The 22,267-nt window shown below is 45.2% G+C and overlaps 1 protein-coding gene across 1 annotated transcript in view; it reads left to right on the top strand.

Annotated features, from left to right (window-relative positions):
- PREP (prolyl endopeptidase) overlaps positions 1–22,267 on the top strand; it is a 102,825-nt gene that overhangs the window by 29,428 nt on the left and 51,130 nt on the right. Inside the window, exons 6-7 of the mRNA XM_084776085.1 lie at positions 856–977; positions 15,982–16,087. Coding sequence (XP_084632211.1) covers positions 856–977; positions 15,982–16,087 — 228 coding nt within the window. The remainder of the gene's footprint in view (positions 1–855; positions 978–15,981; positions 16,088–22,267) is intronic.

Raw genomic sequence — 22,267 nt, 5'->3', positions numbered from 1 at the left:
TTGTTGTCCTGTGCTCTGAATCTTTTTTGTCCCTCCATGTAAACTTGTCCTCAGTTTTTTTTCATGTTTCAGTTTGGTTTCTATTGCTGTGATAAAGATCGTGACTAAAAGCAGTTTGGAAAGGAAAGGGTTGACGTAATCTTACACTTTCAGGTAATCTTCCATGTTGAGGGTAGTCAGGGCAGGAACTGAAGCGGAGACCAGGGAGGAGTGCCTCCCCTTACTAGCTTGCTCCTCTTGGCTGCTTCTGTTTGCTTTCTTGTATACTGAGAACCGCCTAGCCAGAGGTGGCCCCGCCCACAGTGGGCGTGGCCCTCCCACATCCATTGGTCACGATGTAAGAAGCCGCCTTCCTCGGATTGCCTGGAGGGAGGCACTGTTTCTGTTGAGGGTTCTTTCCCCACATAACTCTAGATCGAGTCAGGTTCACAAAAAGCAAACAGAAACCCCCAGGACAGTCCCTAAGCACAAACGAACATGCTGGAGTCCTGGCAGTGCGTCTAAGAGGCAGGCCCAGAGAACCAACGTGTTGGTAGCACTGAGCCCTCTTCCATGTGCATGGAGTATCTCCATTTCTCAGTTACTGCATTTCTTTGGGATGCTTTGTAATTTTGCTTACATATGTTGTGCTTTGTTAGGTTATATTGAATTTTCACTTTGTTGGTTGCTAATGGTAACTGAATTCTTCTTTTCTTTCATTGCTGGTGTGTAGAGACATGATTGGCATTTTGTCTTTTAACTTGGCATCCTGCAGCTGTATAATTAACATGTGAAATGTTCTTTGCATTGTGTGATGGAGGTAGATTTTCTTTAAAATACCCAACTGCACCTTAATAAGCGTCTTTTATTCCTCAGGCACGGAGACATCCACCAATCTCCACCAAAAGCTCTGCTACCACGTCTTGGGAACGGACCAGTCAGAAGATATTTTGTGTGCCGAATTCCCCGATGAGCCTAAGTGGATGGGGGGAGCCGAGGTATCGTATACCAAGAAATTTTGTCCTCAAAGACGAGTCTCATGGATGCACGTGTAAATACTCCTGATACGTGTGATGTCCCATAGACCATAGAAGTACTAGAATGAGCCTTCTTAGAAGATTGCTATTTAAATTGATTATTAAGAACGAAGATGTAAATCTTAAACATTAATTTCAACAACAAAATCTTAATAAGAGCAAAAAATGCTTATGGTTACATGATGACATAGCAAAAAGCATGAACATCCAGGAGACCAGTACGGCCATCTTCTAGAATGTTCTCCGCTGCCCACGGATGAGTGTGAGATGGAGACGAGTCTCTTCCGGTGTGCTTTCTTCACTTATATTGTTTTCTCATGAGGCATCTTTAGACATTTCCCCACTTTATAAGACTCTAAATATTCCTTTATAACAATAGTTACTGAAGTGCTGAGCTCTTGAACTAGGTAGCCTTGTTGCATTCTGTGCCTTAAGAGTCAGCTGTGAGGGAACTTAGGTGTCCCTGCAGGAAGGCCCCGAGTTTCTGCCTGTGTACCATGGAATGTTTGTTAATAGAAGGGGAGCGTGCTACTTGTCTTTTGAGAGTGGGATGTAACACCCCGCAGTGGGTAAGAATCTGCTACAGACATGTTCGCACACTGAGGCACTTCTCTTTTCTGAAAGGCAAGTAGGACTTTGACAGGAAAGGAACATTTTAAATCTTAAATTGTTATTTTTGAGTCTGGTTGGAGGGACAGAAGAGCTGTGACAGTGTCCTGTCCGTGTGTGTCTTTATGTATAGCAGTTTAAATTGTCCTTTACTTACCTAGATGAAGAGTTAGCAGATCACTGCCGCTGGCCTAATGCAGACGCTTTTGTATAGGAAACTTTCTGGAACCCAGTGGTGTCCAACAGCGTTAGCCAGAGGTCAGAGAAGTCCCGTGGACAACCTGGAAAACTCCCTGTCTGCCCAGCCTCAGGAAAATCCTCCACATTCTAAAGGAATATGAAATGAATCTACAGCGTTTATTCTCCTTTCCTCTCTTTGTTTGGTTTTGGTTTTGGTTTTGGTTTTTCAAGACAAAGTTTCTCTGTGTAGTCCTGGCTGTCCTGGACTCACTTTGTAGACCAGGCTGGCCTCGAACTCACAGCGGTCTGCCTGCCTCCACCTCCCGAGTGCTGGGACTAATGGATTGCGCCACCACTGCCTGCCTTTATTCTCTTCTTAAAATGAAATTTTTTTCTGTGCTTTTCCTTCCCTTAGCTCTTCACTGTAGCAGCTTTTCCTGTATGGTTACTGTCATTTTTCTTGTATGTTTGTTTTTTGTATCTCTCATCTCAGTGATTGTTTCTGGGTTTGCTTCCCGTTGCGTGGCTTCCCTGGGTGCTTACTTGTACAAATAGTGAATATTTTCACCCTTATCTGAGCAAAAACAATTGGGAGATTATGTTACCAAAAAATAAAAATGTTAAATCTCACGTATTTCTCTCTTAGCTTTTTGGACAGTTATTAATGGGGGAAACTTAAAATAGTACGTTTTAATATTTGAATTTTATTCCCTCTGGCTTTTTTTTTTTTTTTTTTTTGACGTAGAAAACCCATTCTCTTTGTAAACTTTGGAAGTAACAATTTTTTTTTTTTTTTTTTTGCTTTTGTTCTGAGACAGTCTCAAGTAGCCCAAGCTGACCTTGAACTTGGTTTGTAGCTGAGGATGACCCTGACTTTCTGAGCTTGCAGCTTCTCCCTCCGGACTGCTTGGCTGATGAGTGTGTGGCGCAACACCAGGCTTGTGTGGTCCTGAGGATCAAACCCAGGGCTTCATGTATGCCAGGCAAACTCTCTACCCGCTGAGCCACACTTCCGCTCCCCGCAGATCTAATGAAGTTTATTCAGTTGGTATGATTGCAGGAGTGTTGAGATTGAGTGTCGGCGTACCTTAATCTAAGGACGGGAGAGCTTGACACTCAGCTGTTGGCACAGGTCAGCCTGTATCTGGAGGAAGTAGCTAGATTAGCGCCAGGTTTTTTTGAAACTTAAAAAATATATAATTTACCGTTTCAGTAGCATTAAATCAGTTTGCAACCATCTTGAACTTTTTTTAATCTCGCAAGTTTGGAACTCAATGCTCATGAAAGAGTTACTTCTTCTCATCTGTCTGCCACTTCGTATATTTACATTTTTCTTTATTCTTTCATCCAGGGACTCCCTGAATGCTTCTGGTAGTGTTAGCATGATGCTGCTGTGAGCAGCTAACATTCATAGATTCACACCTATCTTGTGCACATTTAGCACATGTATGATTAATGTCATTAGCCAAGCAAACAAAAAGAAAGGCTTGGGTACTTGAGGCAACCTGTTCATCTTGCGGGCAACCTGGCTGCCTTAGCCTAACGCTTAACACAGTCTAGACCACAGCATTGGGAACAGGTGGCTGTTACATGCACAGGCAGCATCAAGTGTCTGCATAGGTACTAACACGCCCAGCCACAGATGGGTGGATGACGTCCCAGACTGTTGATACCCCTATGAGCACCATGCAGCTTGCGTCCCTCATCAGGAAGAAAGAGGCCACACAAAAAACGGTGAGGATTGTCTGAAGAATGGCAGGAAATGAAGGGTACTTGTCTACTGCACAGAAGCAGTAAGCTGAAATAAATATATGAAAAAATAAATGGGCGCCAGGCGCAGTGCCGTGGTGCGAGCCTGTAATTCCAGCCTTCTCAGAGGCAGAAGCAGGTGGATCTCTGTAGGTTTGAGGCCAGCCTGGTCTACAAAGTGAGTCCAAGATAGCCAAGGCTACACAGAGAAACCCTGAGTGACAAAACAAAACAGTGAGCAAGCAGAGACCTTTTCCTTCTTGTCCTCAGGCTCTGAGAGTCTGTGGATGCTCACTAGTGTCTCATTGGCTGAAGAGCTTGCTGGCTGAGAAGATGGCTTCCGGGCGTGAGAGAAGCCAGGCAGGCCGTAGCTGCCTCCACCCCCACCCTCCCTCCCTTGTCCTGCCCTTAGAGAGTGTGACTTCCCTTCCTCCCTGTGCTGGGGCCTCTTGGACCTTTCTGCATGGACAGGTCTTCCTCACCTTGGACAGGAGGGAGAACTTCACCTGGTAGTCTCAGTTCTGCCCCAGGATGATTCTTCGGGTGCTTCCTCTGCCTTCTGCATGGGCCTTTCTCACCGGGAGCGGGGAGAACTGGGTGGACTCCAGTAAGGGAGTGTCTTAAGTGGCTGACTGTTGCTGCGATCACCACTGCCTCTTTACCTGCCGCCTTCTCACTTGCCTACCAGGGACAGCTGGCCACCTCGTGTTTACAGTCCTTTCTGTGCACATCACACGGCCGTGCCAGGAGGAAAACTTCTGAAGGGGGTCCTGAGGCTGGGGTATAGCACAAAACAGCTGTCCTTTGACTGGATGGAGAGATGCCAGCTGTTCAGTGTAGATGATGAAGTGTAGTTGAAGGGACACGTGGAAGGGAGAGACTGTTGTCTTTAAGTTTAGGTTGGACTTTCCCCACTAAAAACTTTCGTATTTTGGAGTTATTTGTGAACATTTCTGGTTGAGACAACAACCAAAACCCAAATAAACAAAAATCTTTTAAGAACTCAAATGCAGTGAGGTGATGTTCCCAGCAGGGGGTGCTGCAGAGCGAAGAGTGTGGAGATGAATGTGAGAAGGATGCAGACACCAGAGTCCTACACTAGAGACCTAACAACTCCTCCTCCTCCTCCTCCTCCTCCTCTTCCTCCTCTTCCTCCTCCTCCTCTTCCTCCATCTAGATTTATGTATTTATTATGTATACAGTGCTCTGCCTGCATATATACTCACAGGCCAGAAGAGGGCATCAGATTACACTGTAGATAGTTGGGAGCCACCATGTGGTTGCTGGGAATTGAACTCAGGACCTCTAGAAGAGCAATCAGTGCTCTTAACCACTGAGCCATCTCTCCAGCCCCACACCTTATTCTTGAAAGATTTTTTTCAACCCTAAATCTTAATACAAGGTGTGTTTTTCAGTCTTAAATCTTAATACACATATCCCATATCGCCATAAGCTATTTTTATACATTGGCTTGTGATCCCTAGTAATTTAAAAATATACATGTGTATACACAATTATACATGTTACACATATATTCGTTTACATGGGAAATTCACACATACATACAACATGGAGTCTGTTTTGTTTTGGCCAACTACTCCTGGGCATGTGGCCTGCCCTGGAGTGTGATTGTAATACACCGCGTGGTGGTCTGAAGGCCTCCACAGGCTCGTATATTTGAATCCTTGGCTCCCAGTTGGTGGAACTGTCTGGGAAGGATTAGGAGGTGTGGCCTAGTTAAAGGAGTTGTGTCCCTGGGGGCCGGCTTCGGGGTTTCAGGAACTCACATCAGGGCCAGTTGCTCTTTCTGCCACGTCTGTGGGTCTGACGTAAGCTCTCAGCTACTGCTCCAACGTCTGCCTGCCTGCCGCCATGCTCCCTGCCATGATGGTCACGGACTTCTGTTCTGTAGCAAGCCACCAGTGAAATGCTTTCTTTCATACACTGTCATGGTGTCTCTTCACAGCAATAGAAAAGTATCTAAGGTACCTGGTGATAGGACACTCTGATGGAGAAAGCTGCTTTTCCGTTTTCCACCAGGTACTAAGTGCAAATAGTTTCTTGGTGGGACTTTTGTCCACCTCGCCCTTTACATGCTAGGATGGTGTCTGCTTTCACCTGGGAAGGTCTTGTGTCCTGTCACAGTCTCTGTGAGTTCATATTGGTGTCAGCCCTCTTGTGTCACCCACCGCCTCAGGCTCCTACATTCTTTCTGCCTTGTTCTTTCTTTCTTTCATTTGTTTTTTGTTTTGTTTTGTTTGTTTTGAGAGAGACTAAGAACATGAAGTTTGTAGGTAGAGATGTGGGAGAAAGGTCTGGGAGGAGTTGCGGGAGGAGAAGAATAGGCTCAAAATAATTTTGAATGAAAATAATCAAAAATTTTTATTACTTTTAATAATTTTATACATGCATATAATATATTTTGGTCATATTTACCCACTAATTACTCTCATATCTTCCCCCATCCCTCCCCACTGCATGGCCTCTTTTTTTGTTTGTTTGTTTTTTGTTTTTTTAAGGAGCTCACTGATTGAGATTTGCTCTGCATATACATTCACCATCTACCAACGGTGTGGTCACCTACTAGGGGACACCCATGAAAGAAAAATGACTTTCCCTCCCTTGGAAGCTATCAGATGTCAATAGGTCCTCACGTAGGGGTGGCAGCTTGGCCTTGTGCACGTATTGTGCTGCTGTGGGATCATGGGTGCAGTAGTCCCGCCATGTCCAGAAGACACTGTTTTGACCCGGTCCTTCACTACCTCTGCCTCCTAGACTTCCTACCCTGTCTTCTGCAGTGCTCCCTGAGCCTTAGGGAGGAGGTATGACGTTGATGCTCCATTTGTGCCTGAGCACTCCACTGAACTTACACTTTAGCCTTTGATCAGCTGTGACTTTTTGCATTAACCACCACTCACTGCTTAGAAAAACAAAACAAACAATGCTTGTTTAGTGCAGAGAGCTGCACTAATCTGTAGAGATAGGACTCAGAGGGCAGTTTAACTATGTCCATTTACCAAAATAACAGTTGTGGGTTCTCCTGTGTGTCCAATGAGTCCTCAACCATGGTTCGTTAGAGTATCAAGCGTGCAAATTCTCCTGAGGAGTGGACCTCAAATCCAGCTAGAAGATAGTGGTCACCCCATAGCGTTCTTGTTGCTGTTGCATCCATGGACATACTTTGCCAGACTGCTTGGTAGTGTAGCCCACAGTGCGTGGCTGGGCAAGGCTGGCAGTGGCTTCTTTACCCAGCAGACTGCACAGCTGCCAGCCTGTTCTAGTTACCACACTGATTATCACTACAAGGATGACTGGGAAGACAGATGGGCTCAAAAACTAAAGTAGAGGCCTATATGTGGGCAAGCAGTCAGCGACTGGTGGGAACGCCGTTCTGTGGTGGAGTGCTCCGGACCCACGTCCTTCGGAGGGTGTAATATTTGCATGCACTTAAGAAAGCACTGTGGTGATGGGGCCTAGTCTAGTTTTTGTTTTTTCCCTGCTGCTTTAATAAACATCAAGACCCAAACCAGCTTGGGGAAGGAAAGGATTCATTGCATCTTCCTGGTTCTAGTCGGTTATCAACGGAAGTTAGGGCAGAAACTCGAGCAGGACCCTGGAGCATGATCTTGGAGAAACTGCTTGCGCACAGGCTTGCTCTCAGCCCTGGTCAGCTGCTGTCTCCTGCGGCTCCCGCCCACCTGCCCAGGGAGGTACCCGCTCGCAGTAGGCGGGGCTCTCAAACATCAGTTAGCAATCAAGAAATCTCCCCGAAGTTTACCCACAAGCCAGTCTGAAAGCGGCAGTTCTTAGTTGAGGTTCCCTTTCACCAGGAGGAGCTACCGTAAGCCCCCAGGTGACAGTCGTGTTTTATAACACATGTATAACTGAGCGTTATTTTTTTAATGTGCTTGTACTTTGACCGCAAACAGTCACTTGGGCTCAGGTGTGCAGTTTTTCTACTCACGGTGTCATATGTCAGCACCCAACGCGGTGTGCCACAGTGCATGTGTGGAGTTCAGTGTCATATGTCAGCACCGCAACGCTGTGTGCCACAGTGCATGTGTGGAGTTCAGTGTCATATGTCAGCACCCAACGCAGTGTGCCACAGTGCATGTGTGGAGTTCTGAGAACAACTCTCAGGAGTTAATTCGCTCCTTCCGTTATGGGTTCTGGGGACCAAACCGAGGTTGCCAGGCTTGCTCAGCCAGCTTCTCCACCTACTGAGCCATCTCGCCAGTTCAGATTTTGGAATTTTAAACTAGAGATGATCCGCCTGTGTTGCTGTTGGAGGGCTGGTTGACCACTTTTCTGCCGACACATGTATCGCTCAGTAAGGGAGGAAGGAGAACAGATGTGAATAACCAAGCCTGTCTACCGCAGAGGAAACACGCGCAGATTAGAAACCTGAGTGACTGTACCCTCATCAAGAGCTGTATCGCTTTGTTTTCAATATGGTTTTTGTTTAGAATGTTCTAATGTTTCTGACTCTGACTTCCTGGCAACATATCACCTGGTGTTTGGATAGACTCCTGTTTGTCTCAGCTGTGTTCTTGCACTGTCTGAGGAACACTGGCTAGACTGACATAAGCCTGCATGTTAGACTTGTATGGGTGGATCCTGCACACTCGTGTGCATGGCTGCTCGTGTGTGTGTCACTGCATCTTACCCCAGCCATGAGTCCTGCCTGAGAACTCACCTCGCACGTGCGGTTTGGCATTTAGAGGCTTTCCTGGAGCGTTGGAAATACACTCAGTATGGAAGTGCTGCTCTTAGGACTCAAAGCTGGTAGGAAAGGAATCCGGTATGTTTGGTAAAGATTGCCGCTCTGACAGGGACCTGATTAACTCTCATCGCTGTTAGGATCCATTTCCTTGGCTTCTGTTAACTCCCAGTTCCAGGTGTCACTGCTCTCGCTGCACCTTTCCCACACACAGTTAGTTCTCTCACTGTGACAGACAGAAGAAAGTGCCCTTAATGAAATGCCAGACAGTCAAGTTAAAAATAAACTCACTCGCCCTCTCTTCTAAATAGATAAACTTGAGGCTATATGACCGTGTTCGGGTGCTAACACAGGCTGTGCAGTTCTGGAGTCCAGAAGCAACACAGGAGCCTGCTTCTCCTCCTATTAATGTATGATGGTGGGTGTTCACACTGTTGTGTTGACAGTAGTGGCTTTTGTCCTGTTGTGTGGAAAGCAAGTAATTTTTATAGATAAGTGATTGGGAGTTTAAAATGATAGGCTTTTTCTGTTCGTTTTGCCCTTTACTGTGAGATCGTGCAGGAAGGCTCCCCTTTAGGTGATTGGGCAAGCCTAGACATTCTGATCGTGATGGTGTTAAGACTGATAATAGCAAAATCCACCAGCTTCCAATTTTTTTTTTTTTGATGGTGGTAGTCAGTCATATGGGTTTGTTTTTTAAAATAGGCAGATGCCCCGTTCTGCAGACACATTGCTTTTTACTAGCATGTTGGTGTCTCTCTCTGTCGTCTCTGCTTCTCAGTCCAGCGACCTCAAGTCAGGGCCACTGTTCCCTGAACAGAAAACAGCCTGACTGGGACTCTAGGTTTGACTGAGTCACCCTCCTCAGCTCCATGAGGCATTAATTGAAAATGTTTATAAAACTGTTGATTTGTCTCTAGCCGCCCCTGGTAGGCACTCTGATCTCTTTTAAGTCGGTGTGTTATCAGTTGGGAGTTCCAGGAGCCATTGTGTGTGCTGGGTTGCCTCCCTTGTGTGTGCATTGGACCAGCTTGTGGGAACCTAACAGAATAAATTATGGGAGACAAGCCACAGTAGCCTGAACAGTGTTCAACAGAGGTTGTCTGCTAGGTAACCTTTGCCAGCTACACTGTGTGTGCAGTTAAGTTTGATAACAGATTTAGGTTATTGATAGGTGGTTGGATATTTATTTGGTTGGTTTTGGGGTGGTTTGTTTGTTTTCATTTTTACATTTTTTTGAGACAGGGTTTCTTTGTATAGCGCAGGCTGGCCTTGAACTCAGAGATCTGCCTACCTCTGCCTCTCAACCTCTCAAGCTCTGGCATTAAAGGCATATGCCACCACTGCCAGGCTACTGTGGTTTTTAATGACACTGTAATTCCAGACCTTGTGCTCTGGTTTTTGATGAATGTACGCGAGTTTGGCAGTGGTAGCAGCCAAGCTGTGGAGGTTTCTCTGGTGAGCATAGAGCACACCATGGTAGGAAACCACAACTCGTGGAGGGGGAGCCTTTTCCCATTCACTTGAGCCCGGTGCTGAGGGATGGTTGATCGCGGAACCCTGATGGCTGGACACAGAGGTTAGGAGCCTGTGACTTAGCTGCCTCACAACCCGTAGTCACCTTGAGTGTGTAATGCTATCAGCAACAAAGTCGATAGGTCTCCTGGTTCCCTGCCTGCTCACTCTTATTTCCAGTTGGTCTAGAACCCAGAGAGAAATGACGGGATGCCCAGGATACTTGGGCAGAAGGCCAATCAGGGGCCGTCGGCCTTCCTGTTACATATACTTATTTTCAGGGTGTCATTGATGTCTGGCATGCTGTCAGATATTAGATCCTTTGTCGGAAGCTTAATGTGCATGCTTTCTGAAGAAGCTCTGCCTTCCTGGGGAGTGGCGATAGCAGGGGAAGGTGAGCTTTGGTGTTGTACCAAACAGCTCTTAACCAACCATTCAGAGAGCTCCCCACCAGGCTAGTCAGTCCTTCAGCCTTGCCCTAACTGGAGAGTAGAGGAGGAGGAGGAGGAGTCAGTGTGAAGGCTTTTATAACCTGTACTAGCCAGCCATTGCCTGGGGGCGCGCGTGGGAGAGTGGGCAGCCTTGATAGGGCTGACTTCCTTCATCTTGAGGATGAGTCCTGGAGAGAGTGTCAGCTGCGAGCCACTACTCCAGCGTCCAGCATAGAAGGAGGGGAATGCTCTAGCCTTAGAGGGTGGCACCTGTCTGTCCTGAGGTGTACACTGAGGACGGCTGCATTGCATGCCCCTGAGAGCACACACTGCCAGTTCTCTGGTGATGGTACCAATGCCTAAGCTAGCATAAACAGCTGTAAGGATGGAAAGCTTTAAGCCACTGATTTAGAGGTCCTCCCTAGGAAGTGGGGACATATTTTTCCAAAGCATTCTGGGATATCTCTCTCTCTCTCTCTCTCTCTCTCTCTCTCTCTCTCTCTCTCATTCTGCTCTCTCTCTCTCTCTCTCTCTCTCTCTCTCTCTCTCTCTGTGTGTGTGTGTGTGTTTACAACTTTCTCCATGGCTATTATACATCATATTCAATCAGCAATATTGTTTATTCTTGTTTGTGTCTGTCTGTCTGTCTGAAACATCTTATCAGGAGCTCTCAGAAACCCTGTGCTGGTTTTCTGCGTATTCTAGAATTGAGTTCAGTGGCAGCCACTGGATAATCCTCAGTAATCTTGGTTGGGTGAACAACACCCTTAGCCCCAGCACCGCTGGGTATCTTGGTTTGCTGGTGTGTCTTTGGTAGAGAAAATAGAGAGCTGGCTAAAACCTAGACGATCCTACTGAAACCAGCCACCTTTAGTGACACCTTCTGCCCTCAGCTGCTCTGGGCAAAGGAATATGCTTTATTTTCAAGAAGGTTTTGCTTATGAGCTTCGCTGCGGTAGCTCACCCCAGGGTCCCCATCTTGTTGGTAGCTTAGCTAAGTAGCTGCAACCAAAACAAGCTGAGCCTTTCCTCCTCTGCTGTTGATCCAGTGCAGGGAGCACACAGCTGAGCAGAGCCAGATGAGGGAAAGGAAGCAGGAAGCAGGAAGCAGAAAGCAGGGATATAGATTTCCTCTCAGCCAGCAGGGGAGGCCGTGTTCCTCTCACCCCAAAGAGACAGACACAAGGCAGCTGACTATTAGGCTCTGGTTTTGTGTCTCAACTGTAGTGGTTGAGGATAATGAAAAACTACTTACCAGTAAATTACTAGATATTATTTAGCCCATCTGTAGAACCCTGTGTTTTTTGTACAGGTAGACATTTCCCTCTGTTCTGGTATTTTTATATATAGATACCAGCATTTTTTTTTCTTCCTTAGTTATGTTCTAGTTGGGTTAAATCAGCACTCTAAATGTAAGCCAGATGACATCACAGAATTAGGCTGTCAGAAAACCGTGTATTGAGCTTTTTCGTAGTAAGAATGCTGACTTTCAGCTCTGGTCCCTACCAGTAGAATTAGGAAGTTAGGTAGCTCTAGTACCAGCACACAACTCTGTTTCATCTATAGTGATTCTTGGGGTTTGAGTTCTGTTAATGTCTTACCAAGAAAACAAGTGACTATGACTTTAAGGAAGTTTTGCCTAAAATGTAAAAAAAAAATTGTGAAAATCAGAAACTTAGGAATTATGTATTTCTGAATCGATTAGTGTTACTGTTTCTCTTTTATACACAGTGAGTGTTTTTAGTTGATTGCTTCCAGAAAGCTTAAATCACTGTAGTGACTATCACACTGCTTACAACAGCCATACTTTGCAGCTGAGGACTTAGGCCTGACATCAAAGCCCCAAGCCCTGGCGCCCTTGGGTTGTTTGTTTGTTTGTTTTTCCCCCTGGCTTCTAGGAAAGTCAACATACCCTTGGAGTCAGAAAAACCTCCTTATTAGCAGAGTGTTTGTCCTAGTGAACTCTTTAATACTTATTCATGGAGAAAGGCATTTTTCCTAATCTGTACATTCTGAGGAAAGTAACCCGTACATGACCTGAGATTACCAGCTTGAGCGTTGAAAGTACAGGTGTTTCCGGTGAGGCAGATGATCTGACTCGGACTTGTGATGTTGACCAGGAGGAAGAGGCCTGCCTTGGCTGGCGTTGTGACAGCGGCATGCCCGCTGGTGCTGGGGAGGGTTCTTGGGGTGTGCTAGAAGCAGCTGCTGGCTAAGGTCTGGTGCTCCTGCGTGGGTGTTGCTGTTCTGTCTTCCAGTTGACTGAGGTACTGCAGCTGAGGTAGCCGTCATTTGTGATTGATGTGGTGTGGCTTCAGCAGCTGCACAGATTGTGTCTGTGCTCAGAGGACAAGAGAAGAAAAGCAGCAACTGGTGTTAGAGAGGCTGCTTTTGGTGATATTTAGTAAAATTATAATTGTGGATTACTTATGCTTTTAATATAGGACGGTTTTTAAAAGGTGGGACTAAAATTGTGAACATTAGTTTGCTAACTTTCTTTATTAAGAGCTGAAAAGAAAAAGATTTCAATCCGAAATGAAAAAGAGAGGCTCATAAAGAAATTGATTTTTGAGGTGTTGCAGTGAGTCCTAGCACCCAGTAAATAGAGGCAGGATGGTCAGGAAGGATTTGAATGCATAGTGAGTTCAAGGCCAGCCAGAGCCTCACGAAATAAATTATGTATGTACATACATACACCCACACACCCACATGCATGCATGAGCGGACACACAGACACACACACACAGGTAGGATTGTAGCTGACGGGGACACATGCTTAGCCTTGTGAAGCCCCAGGTTCAGTGTCTAGAACGAGGGTAGAGGAAGAAAAGAGGAAAAAGCAAGATGAATAGAACACTGGATAAAAATTGATAACAGTGGCTTTAAAAACTGCAGATTCTCAGATTGGATATTGAGAACCAAATTACGCTTCATTCAGTTTCAGCAGGCCCACCAGGCAGTAGATGTTTTTCACTGGCCACACCGGCGTGTGTGCTGTACTGGCCTCAGCGCCTGCCCTGAACAGCTAGACAGCAGAGTAGAGGAGGGACAGCAGCAATTTGTGGTCATTTCTACAGTTGCCCCAGCCTTCTCCCCCACAGTGTTCTGGGGACCCCAGCACAAGGATGAAGAACTCTGAGCGTTTCCTTCTCATTGAACTAAGGATCCTAAGAGACTGAGCTACTAAGTGATTAGATTGGGAACTTCCCGTGAAGAGTCGAGCGATTTCCTTTAGGATCTCCTTTTAGCTTAGCAGGAAGTGTGTGCTTCCCCGATTCAGGCTCAACACAACACCCAGGAGCTGTAAACTACCAATGGCTTGACAAGGCTCGGTGTCGCGTGCCGTGACAGAAGTAGCAAGGGCTTGTGATTTCCAAGAGAGCTTGTGATTTTTGCAGTCAGGCTGCTGCAGATGCTAGTCAGCCAGGCTACAGAGCAAGCCTGGGTGGAGCCAGCTGGTTTGCCAGGAAATTAATTGATTCAAAACATTTTACAGGCAGATGAGAAAGAAAGAAAATATCCAGACAGTGTTGCAAACAACCAGAATCCAACGCAGAACTCACTTCAAGTTTAATGAAGCAGAGAATGTGACCTGAAGCCAGGAAAATCCTTAATCACAGGAACAGATTCAGGAATGGCAAATGTGGCAGCAGACATTTAAGGAAGTTATAGAAATTATTTACAGGGGCTTTTATGGGAGGCAGGACCAAGCGAAGTTCACTGTTGTTTGAGATGCCAGGATAGAGATGAGGGTGCCCTTAAAATGTAAATAAGGAAAATGCAAAGCAGAGTTATGTTTGATAAAATATGTGAACCCCGAGATCCAAGGAGTGCAGGGAGTCCCACACACGCAACCGTTGTAACGTTGTAATCAACGGGCAGTGAGTGAAGCTACTGAGACCGTCAAAAGCCTGATAAAGAGACACAGATGGCACATGAATAAAAGGCAAACGAAATGTCAGCTCTGGAGCTGTGGCTGCTGCTGAGCCATACCAAGAGACCTCCTTCCTCATGGGCCACCCCAAGGCTCCTTGTGAAACTCCAGTCCTTTACCCCACGTCCTGTCTCCATCACTAAGATCTCTTCCTGTTATTTGTGACATTTGTCTTTGTGTAATTCAGGGCATAATCTTATTATGTGTTTATCTTCTTGGTTAGATGTGAGACTTTCCTGTGTTGTTTACTGATACATCTTTAACACATAGAAACAAAATTTAGACATGAGTTTGTACATAGATCCTTAGAATATGTCTATGGAATGACAAAATAAAAGAATAACAGTTTGAAAGTGTAGCAGAATTTTATAGGGAACAAGAGCTAAGTAAGTGTGTGTGTGTGTGTGTGTGTGTGTGTGTGTGTGTGTGTGTGTGTGTGTGTGTCTTTAGAGAGGTGCTGGTGGTGGTGGTAATGGTAATGATTTTGGTTTTTTGAGACAGGGTTTCTGTGTAGCCCTGGCTGTCCTGGACTCACTCTATAGACCAGGCTGGCCTTGAACTCACAGAGCTCCACCTGTCTCTGGCTCCCCGAGTGCTGGGATTAAAGCCATATGCTGCCACCGCTGCCACCACCTGGCTTATATGTATGTTTATAAAGACAAAGCCTTTTAAGAAGTTGCCCCGTGACTGTGGAGGTTTGTCAGTTCCTTCAACCAGTGAGCTAACAGGCTGAAAACTCTGCAGAGGGCTGTACTTGAGCCACACACAGTCTCCTGTTCTCTTTTAAGATTTGTTTTTTCCTAAAGAATTGTTTGTAGTGTGGAGGAAACAGAAACAACCTAAATATCTGGTGATAGGGAGAAGGCTCGGTTATGTTGTATCCCTGGATATATGTATAGCATCCAGCAGGTAAAATGTAAACAATAGATTTATATATGTATATCAATGCTAGCTAGTTGTCAAGAAAATACCACATGCAAAATTAGTTATGGAAGGACATAAAATAATGCATTACTTGCTGCATTAGATTTTTTGTCATTCTTTTCACTACCTGTGAGTGTGCTTTTTCATATTTGAAATTTCCAAAAGTCAGGTTTTTTTTTTTTTTTAACATCTGAGATCTTGTGGTAGAATGGAGTAAGGAAATGTTTAAAGAGCCATTCAGTAGAAATGTGCAAATGTGCCCTCGCCTCTGAACTTCATATCCAAATCCACTCTGCTAACTCTTATTCTCTAGAACTATAACTCTTAAAACAGGCAACCCACGAACAGACCTAGAGGTCGAACGTGTTAGTGTTCACAACATCACATTACACATTCTTAGATAGTACGTGAGAAATTTAAATAAAAATTATTGCATTCTATTTTCCTGGTGATGCTTTCTAGTTAAACTCCTACATTCTTGCTGACCCTGAGTCTGGATAAAAGCACTGCACTTGAAGTCTGCTTTCCCTTAGCATTTGTTATAGTAGGATGCAGCCTCTTGACCATTTGGTACCTAGCAGGTGGTGCTGTTCAGAGAGGTTCTGGGTCCTGGGATGGGCGTGGCCTAGCTGGAGGAAGTCTGTTACTTGGCATGGGCCTTGAGGTTTATACCCTGACTTCCTGTCTTTCTGTTTCCACCCAGTTGTGAATAAGCTTCTGCTGCCATGCCTTCCGTGCCTCTTGCCCCTTAAACCACAAGCCCAGATTAACCCTTTCTCCTTCCAGGTGCTGCTTTCCAGCTGTTTGATCACAGTGATAAGAATAGTAACTAATGCGTGTTCAGCACTCTGCTAAGAGCGGGTCTGTCACTCGAGCTTAGGCACTGTTTTTGCCTCTTTGTAGCTATCCGATGATGGCCGCTATGTCCTGCTGTCCATCTGGGAGGGATGTGACCCGGTAAACCGACTGTGGTACTGCGACCTCCAGCAGGAATCCAATGGTATCACAGGTAAGTTATTTTCAGCCCTACATGATTGTCCCAGGATACTCTTATTAAGAGAGTACTGTGTCGGTCTTCAGTTGACTCTCAAGAAGCCATTTTCCTTTCCAGCACAGCATCTCAGTTCATATAGACTTGTCTTTTTGTGCTAGTCCATGTCAATAGAGACAGTGAGGTAAGGCTGGCTCTGCACTGTCTCTGGAGACTGGTGTAAGCTTGTCTTCTGCACTTGTTTATGATGAGATCCTGTGTGAGGGAGAAGCTGGAGTATTGGTCTGTAGTGCTTCAGAGCCATATAGTGGTGAGGATGCAAACTGCCTCAGGCAGGTGGTTAATAAATACAAAGGTGGGTATTTTACCAGATTAACTGGTAACCTGGGATGACCCTTCCTGAGCCGTGTACACAGTAGCCGCCTGATTGTGCTTTCTGAAGCCACATATGCCATTACAGTGCAGAACCAGCCTACTAAGTATTGAAGGCAGTCACCGAGCAGGTAGTCCAGGCATTTAACCCCAGCCCCAGAAGCAGAGGCAGGTGGATCTGTTGAGTCTGAGGCCAGCATGGGCTAGTGGCTCCTTGAAAGGCAGTCTGCTGTACTAACATCAGGCTTTCCAACTCCATAATTCACTATATTGAAGTTTGACTAGCCCTGAAAATCTGTCGCGTAAGCCGACAGGCGGATGAGGATGCCTAACGGACTGGCTAGTATAAAGCAGTGATTCTCAGTGATGCTGCATGTGGGTTTTCAAAAGGTACAGTTCTAAGTACAGTTCTATCATAATTCACTTGCCTTGTTAATAGTATTCAATATTCAGATACAAAACTCTTCCCTTTTGATTGGGTACTGCATCACTTAAACTTCTGAGCAAGGTCCACGTGCTGTCATGCTAGCAGTCACAGAGCACATTTCACCCTGTAGCAGGATGGCCGGTAATTTATTATACTGGTGCTATGCATATATACTAAAGCAACTTATTCTGTTTGTAAATGTAGAGGTCTCAGAACCACAGCCACCACATCAGCGTCAGTGTCAGCGTCGGCATTCTCTGTGAGGAAAGCACTACACACAGGTTTTCACTGTCTCTGCTCAGCCCTAGGCCTCTTCAAAGTGAGCCCAAGTGAAGCACTGTTGCTTTCTCTCTGATCAGGCTTCTCTTAGCTTATTAGCGTACTCAGTTACCTTGTTCCTTCTCAAAAGAGCTGTTCGCACTTGCTGTTTGCAACCTCACCATGCCTTTACATCAGTAAGTAGGCTCAGGCTACTAGAGGATAGAAGCTAACACATTGAAAACCACAAACAGCTAGAGAGATGGCTCAGAGAGTAAGCACTGACTGCTCCTCCAGAGGTAGTGAGTTCAATTCCCAGCAACCACATGGTGGCTCACAACCATCTATAACATGAACTGATGCCCTCTTCTGGCCTGCAGGTGTACATGCAGGCAGAGCACTGTATACATAATACATAAATAAATCTTTTTTTTTTTTTTTTTAAGCATAAACGGGTTAACTTCGGGAAGTTCCATCTGCATGCATACACTCCGGTTACTGCCAGAGAGCAGTAGATGGCTTGTGTGTGTAGGAGAGAGGCAGAGATGGGGTGCAAGGAGAGAGTGGATGTGACAGAGCGTCGTGCTGCAGGGACTTGGCTTGTGTGACGCTCTGTGGGGCCGGTTGTCAGGGAGAGCAGGCAGGCTGATGCCTTTGTCCCCGAGTGCAATGTCTTCTTCTCTGGTGAAGCCTCACGTCTACTCATCCGTTGTCAACAACAGTATAACGCGTGCTCTTTACTTCAGTCACAGCTACGGAATGCCCTGCCTGAAACCCGAAGTTAGCGTCTTAGATTAACTGGGGACACTAGGCTGGCCAGGTCGATAACCGTTGCCACGAGCTCATGGGAACCCACACAGAGAGCCGTAGAACCGCCTGGGTTCACAGTCAGTTCGGAAGTCACTGAAAGTGGGTCATCGGTCCCATCCGACTCCCAGGAGCAAGCCGACTTCCAAGTGAACATCAGGGCAGGTGGATATGAAGCTGTGAGCTACTTACCAACAAGCCTTCTGCAGTGACAGCTGCCAGTTCCTGGGTAGTACAGGCAGGGCCTGTCATCTTTCTAAATTTATTTATTTAGGTTTTTTAAAAAAAGATTTATTTGTTTATATGTGTGTATGACTGTTTTGCCTGCATATATGGTCTGTACTCATAGAGTATGTTGGATCCCAGAACTGGAGTTACGGACGTTTGTGAGCCATCGTGTGGTTGCTCAGAATCAAACTGGAGCACTCTGGGAAAAAGCCAGTGCTCTTTACTGTTGAGCCTCTAGCCTCTTTCCTTCCTTCCTTCCTTCCTTCCTTCCTTCCTTCCTTCCTTTCTTCCTTTCTTCCTTCCTTCCCTCTCTCCCTCCGTCCCTCCCTCCCTCTTTCTTTTTTTATAATTACTGCTTTACTAGGCTTATATTTGTGGATAACAGAAACCACAGTGGTTGGAATTGGCCCACTGGGCCACTCAATTACATACATAAGTTCAGAAGTCAGTTGCACGGGACAGTTTAGAGGCGTCCCGTTTATTTTCTTACTAGTCACTGGTTGACAGTGAATCAGTCATATGATTACAGCTATTTAAAGAAGCAATACAGTTGTTCCCTGATGTCCATGTGACATAGATTCCTGGCAGACACCAGAATCCACAAGTCCTTTACATAAAATGGCTTAGTGTTCTCATCTGTCTGTGTGTCTCAGCTCATTTCTAGACTACTAATGCGTGCTAAAACAGTATGAATGCTGTGTAAACAGTTGCTGCTCTGTATTGTGTAGGGGGTAGTGACAGGGTCTAATGTTCCGAACAGATGCGTTTTCTTTAGTGTCTGTTCAGTCTGGCTGTTTGTCTTAACCACAGCTGGCTGCAGCCTGTGTGCTCAGCTTCTGAAGAGATTGAGTCAACGTGGTCGCTAAAATGGCGACTTGGCAGATGGGGTAGTGATTGCTGAGGTACTTACATAGTTCCTTTTAATTACAGCTGAACATCTTGATTTGCAGGTTGTTTTTCCCCTCTCCCTCTCAAGATGTCCATGTCTGAAAATGGAAAAATAATACCTGGGAATTATAAATAACAGTGAAAATGCAGAGATGGGGTTTAATAGACTTGGGTTCCTGGCATACAGAGGGCTCTGTCCTTCCCTCTTCTTTTGCGTGACAAAAGTGGGTTTCTGGAATAACAACACTTCGGTTTTAAATAACAGAATAGTAGGATAAAGACATATTTAGAGGGTTTGGGGGGGGGTCGGGGGCTTTGTCTGTCTGTTTGTTTTTAACTCCTAATTATCAAAGTTACTTTAAATACAAGCTTCGATTATTAATATGTTTATTAAAAAACCAGATTCGTATCAGAAGAGCTGTGTCTCTGTAGTGAGTGGTGGGAAGGGTCTCATTGTGCAGGCTGATGTTCAGGGTTGTGTCTGAGTGGTGGGGGTGACTTCCCTGTAGACCCCCCACTTTGGTCACCCTATTTAAGAGGAAGCTTGGCCATTGAACTTAAATGTACTATTTACCATAAATGTTGGTGAATTAGTCAGGAATATATGACTAAAAATCACATGGAATGTTAAAAAATAGTATACTTGTATATTAAGGAAACTTCTGCTCTTTTTGGTAAGTTTAAAGCCTTTTGCTCTGATTTTAACTTTCCCCTTCAAGTTCTTCAGAAAGAACTATTAACTTTCTTTTTTCAAATAAATTGCTTCTTTATTAACATGCTACAAAAGTTCCTCTCTCAAGAAATGAGTAATTTAGCTGGCTAATGGTGGCGGGAGGCACTCGGAAGGCAGAGGCGGTCGGGTCTCCTAGTTCAAGGACAGCCTGAGCTACACAGAGAAATCCTATCTGGAAAAACATACACACAAACAAAGTGTGTAATTTCACTTCAGCCACATGAGCCTAGACCTTGTTGTCTTTCAGCCTCTGGTTTGTGCATGTTGGGGGTCAGGCACTGAACAGTACTTGATGGTCTTGTAATAGCTGCCCACCGGCTTGTGGAAGCTGAGAGTTAAGATCCCTTTAGAGACCCTGAGTCCACAATACCTGCTTGATAAGTCCTACCCCCTGTACCATTAATAAAATTTATATTTGTGCCAGGTTTTTTTTAACCTTTGAACCCCTTTGTTAAGGCATGTCATAAGAATTGGTGTTAATACATATAATCCAATGGTTTGAGGAAGCCATTATTTTTAAATTATTGCTTATAAAGACTTTTTCTAGGAAAAAAAAAATGCCTGTATGCCACAGTAGAGGAAAATTAGATTTTAAAAGATCATTGCTAACAAGGCATTCTGTTCAGAGGCATCATGTTCTATTTTCATCACTTGAGCAATGCTGGGGAAATCGGGCATTAGATACTGTACTTGTAATGTTTCCTGGGACCAGGTTCAGAGCTATGTACGCAGCTCCTTCACTTGTCTTCTCAGCCTCTCCTTCCCCAGTAGCATACTGTGTTTACTCTCCCCAAGGACGCAGCTTACAAGCCGGATTTACTTCACAGCACCCTTGAAAGTCAGACATGTACACTGAAGAGGGAGATTGAGGAGGGACAAATAAAGCACTAAGCAAATTTTTAAAGCCATAGAAATCATTTTATATAATCTAAAGTGTGTATGTGTGTGTATAGCGTAAATGAAGTTACATCGTGTGTGTGCGTGCGTGTGCGTGTGTGTGTGTGTGTGTGTGTGTGTGTGTGTGTGTGTGTGTGTGTGTAGCTTAAATGAAATTATACCATGGGGTGATAATGCTGCGTCCCAAGAGCCATAGACTATCTCACAAAAATCCTGATAACAGCTATGAAAAACCTCCTTTTGAGTTGTTGCTCAGAGAAGTCCAAGAGACTTCCCAAACAAAATATAAACTATGGATATTGCCCTTGGTTGCCTCGGAAAATTTTAAGGTAAATACCATGGATATAGGACTTTGCAGAGTAGTCTGACTCTGAGTAGTTTTCTGAGAGCTAGCTCTCATAATATTGGAAGGTGTTATGCAAGCCGCCGAGGGAGAAAGCAGTAGTCCTACCTAGTTGTGATACTTTTGAGCCACAGGAATGATCAGTATGGCAGGATGCCCCCAAAGGTGCAGTAGTGGTGCCCGTATCTTGGCAGTAACCAACAGCTGTCTAATTGGATATATGCAATGGGCCACCCAGTAGGAGGGAAGTCAGGCCTGGTACTGTAAACTTAGCCAACTTCCATGGCTGGTGAGGTCATGCAACCTAGAGGAGAAACTACTACTGCCACTAGCAAACCAACGTGATTTCTAGCTGCATTTTAAAGACTCCTAAATTCAGAGATTAGTATAGTCCTCGCACCTCATTAAAGATGCTTATTTTTGCAGCAAAAAGACCATTAAACCACAAGTGATCAAAATGCAAAGAAGTGCTAACTGTGGGCGCCTCGCTCCAGGTGATATGTCAATTGTACCTCTGAGGCTCAGGGAAGAGAGGGTGGAAAAGCTAGGAGAGCCAGAGGACAGAACATTAGCCTTGAGATTGTGTTTCTCTATGTGACAGAGAGGGTATATCCAGGAAGTCTCAGCAATGTGGTTTCTTAAACAAAACCTAAACAATGTGAGTAGTTGACATGTTGATGTAGAGGGGGGAAATCTCAGTGTTGGTCCCGGATGAAAAGCCTTAGGCAGTTAATTAGCGTCGAGAGGAGGGGAGTCTTCCTGGACGAGCCCATGAATACAGTAGCAAATAGTAAGCCTTAAAGATACTCAGCGGGATATGCTCGTGTGTGTACAACAGTGATAATTAAAAAGAGGCTGTGAATGGGGCCACTGCATCCGGCGGCGTCTGGTCCGTACTGCAGTGATGTTGAGTGTGTGGTCGTTGATGTAAATGCTACTGTCGCCACGACTTTTTCAAGGAGAAACCACAAGAAGGGAGTGCTGTGAAGCAAGTGTTTTGCATCAGGAAATGCTTTACTGTCAGGGAGATATCTTAAAATCTGACATTTTACTGGACCAAGATTTTATGTCGACAAATGTCATAGTCCAAGAAACAATGCCTTGCCCTTTTACTATAAACAAAGTTTTCTGGTTATCTTCAAATGTTCGATTGGCAGCAAATAGCTTTACTTACATTGTTGTAGTTCTAAGACAGGAGGGGTGTGTGCGTGCGTGTGTGTGTGTGTGTGTGTGTGTGTGTGTGTG

Source organism: Acomys minous (genome assembly GCF_964271855.1).
Source record: "Acomys minous genome assembly, chromosome: 3".
Lineage (NCBI taxonomy): Eukaryota > Metazoa > Chordata > Mammalia > Rodentia > Muridae > Acomys > Acomys minous.
Note: the sequence above shows the minus strand (reverse complement) of the source record. Positions and strands in the feature narration are given on the sequence as shown.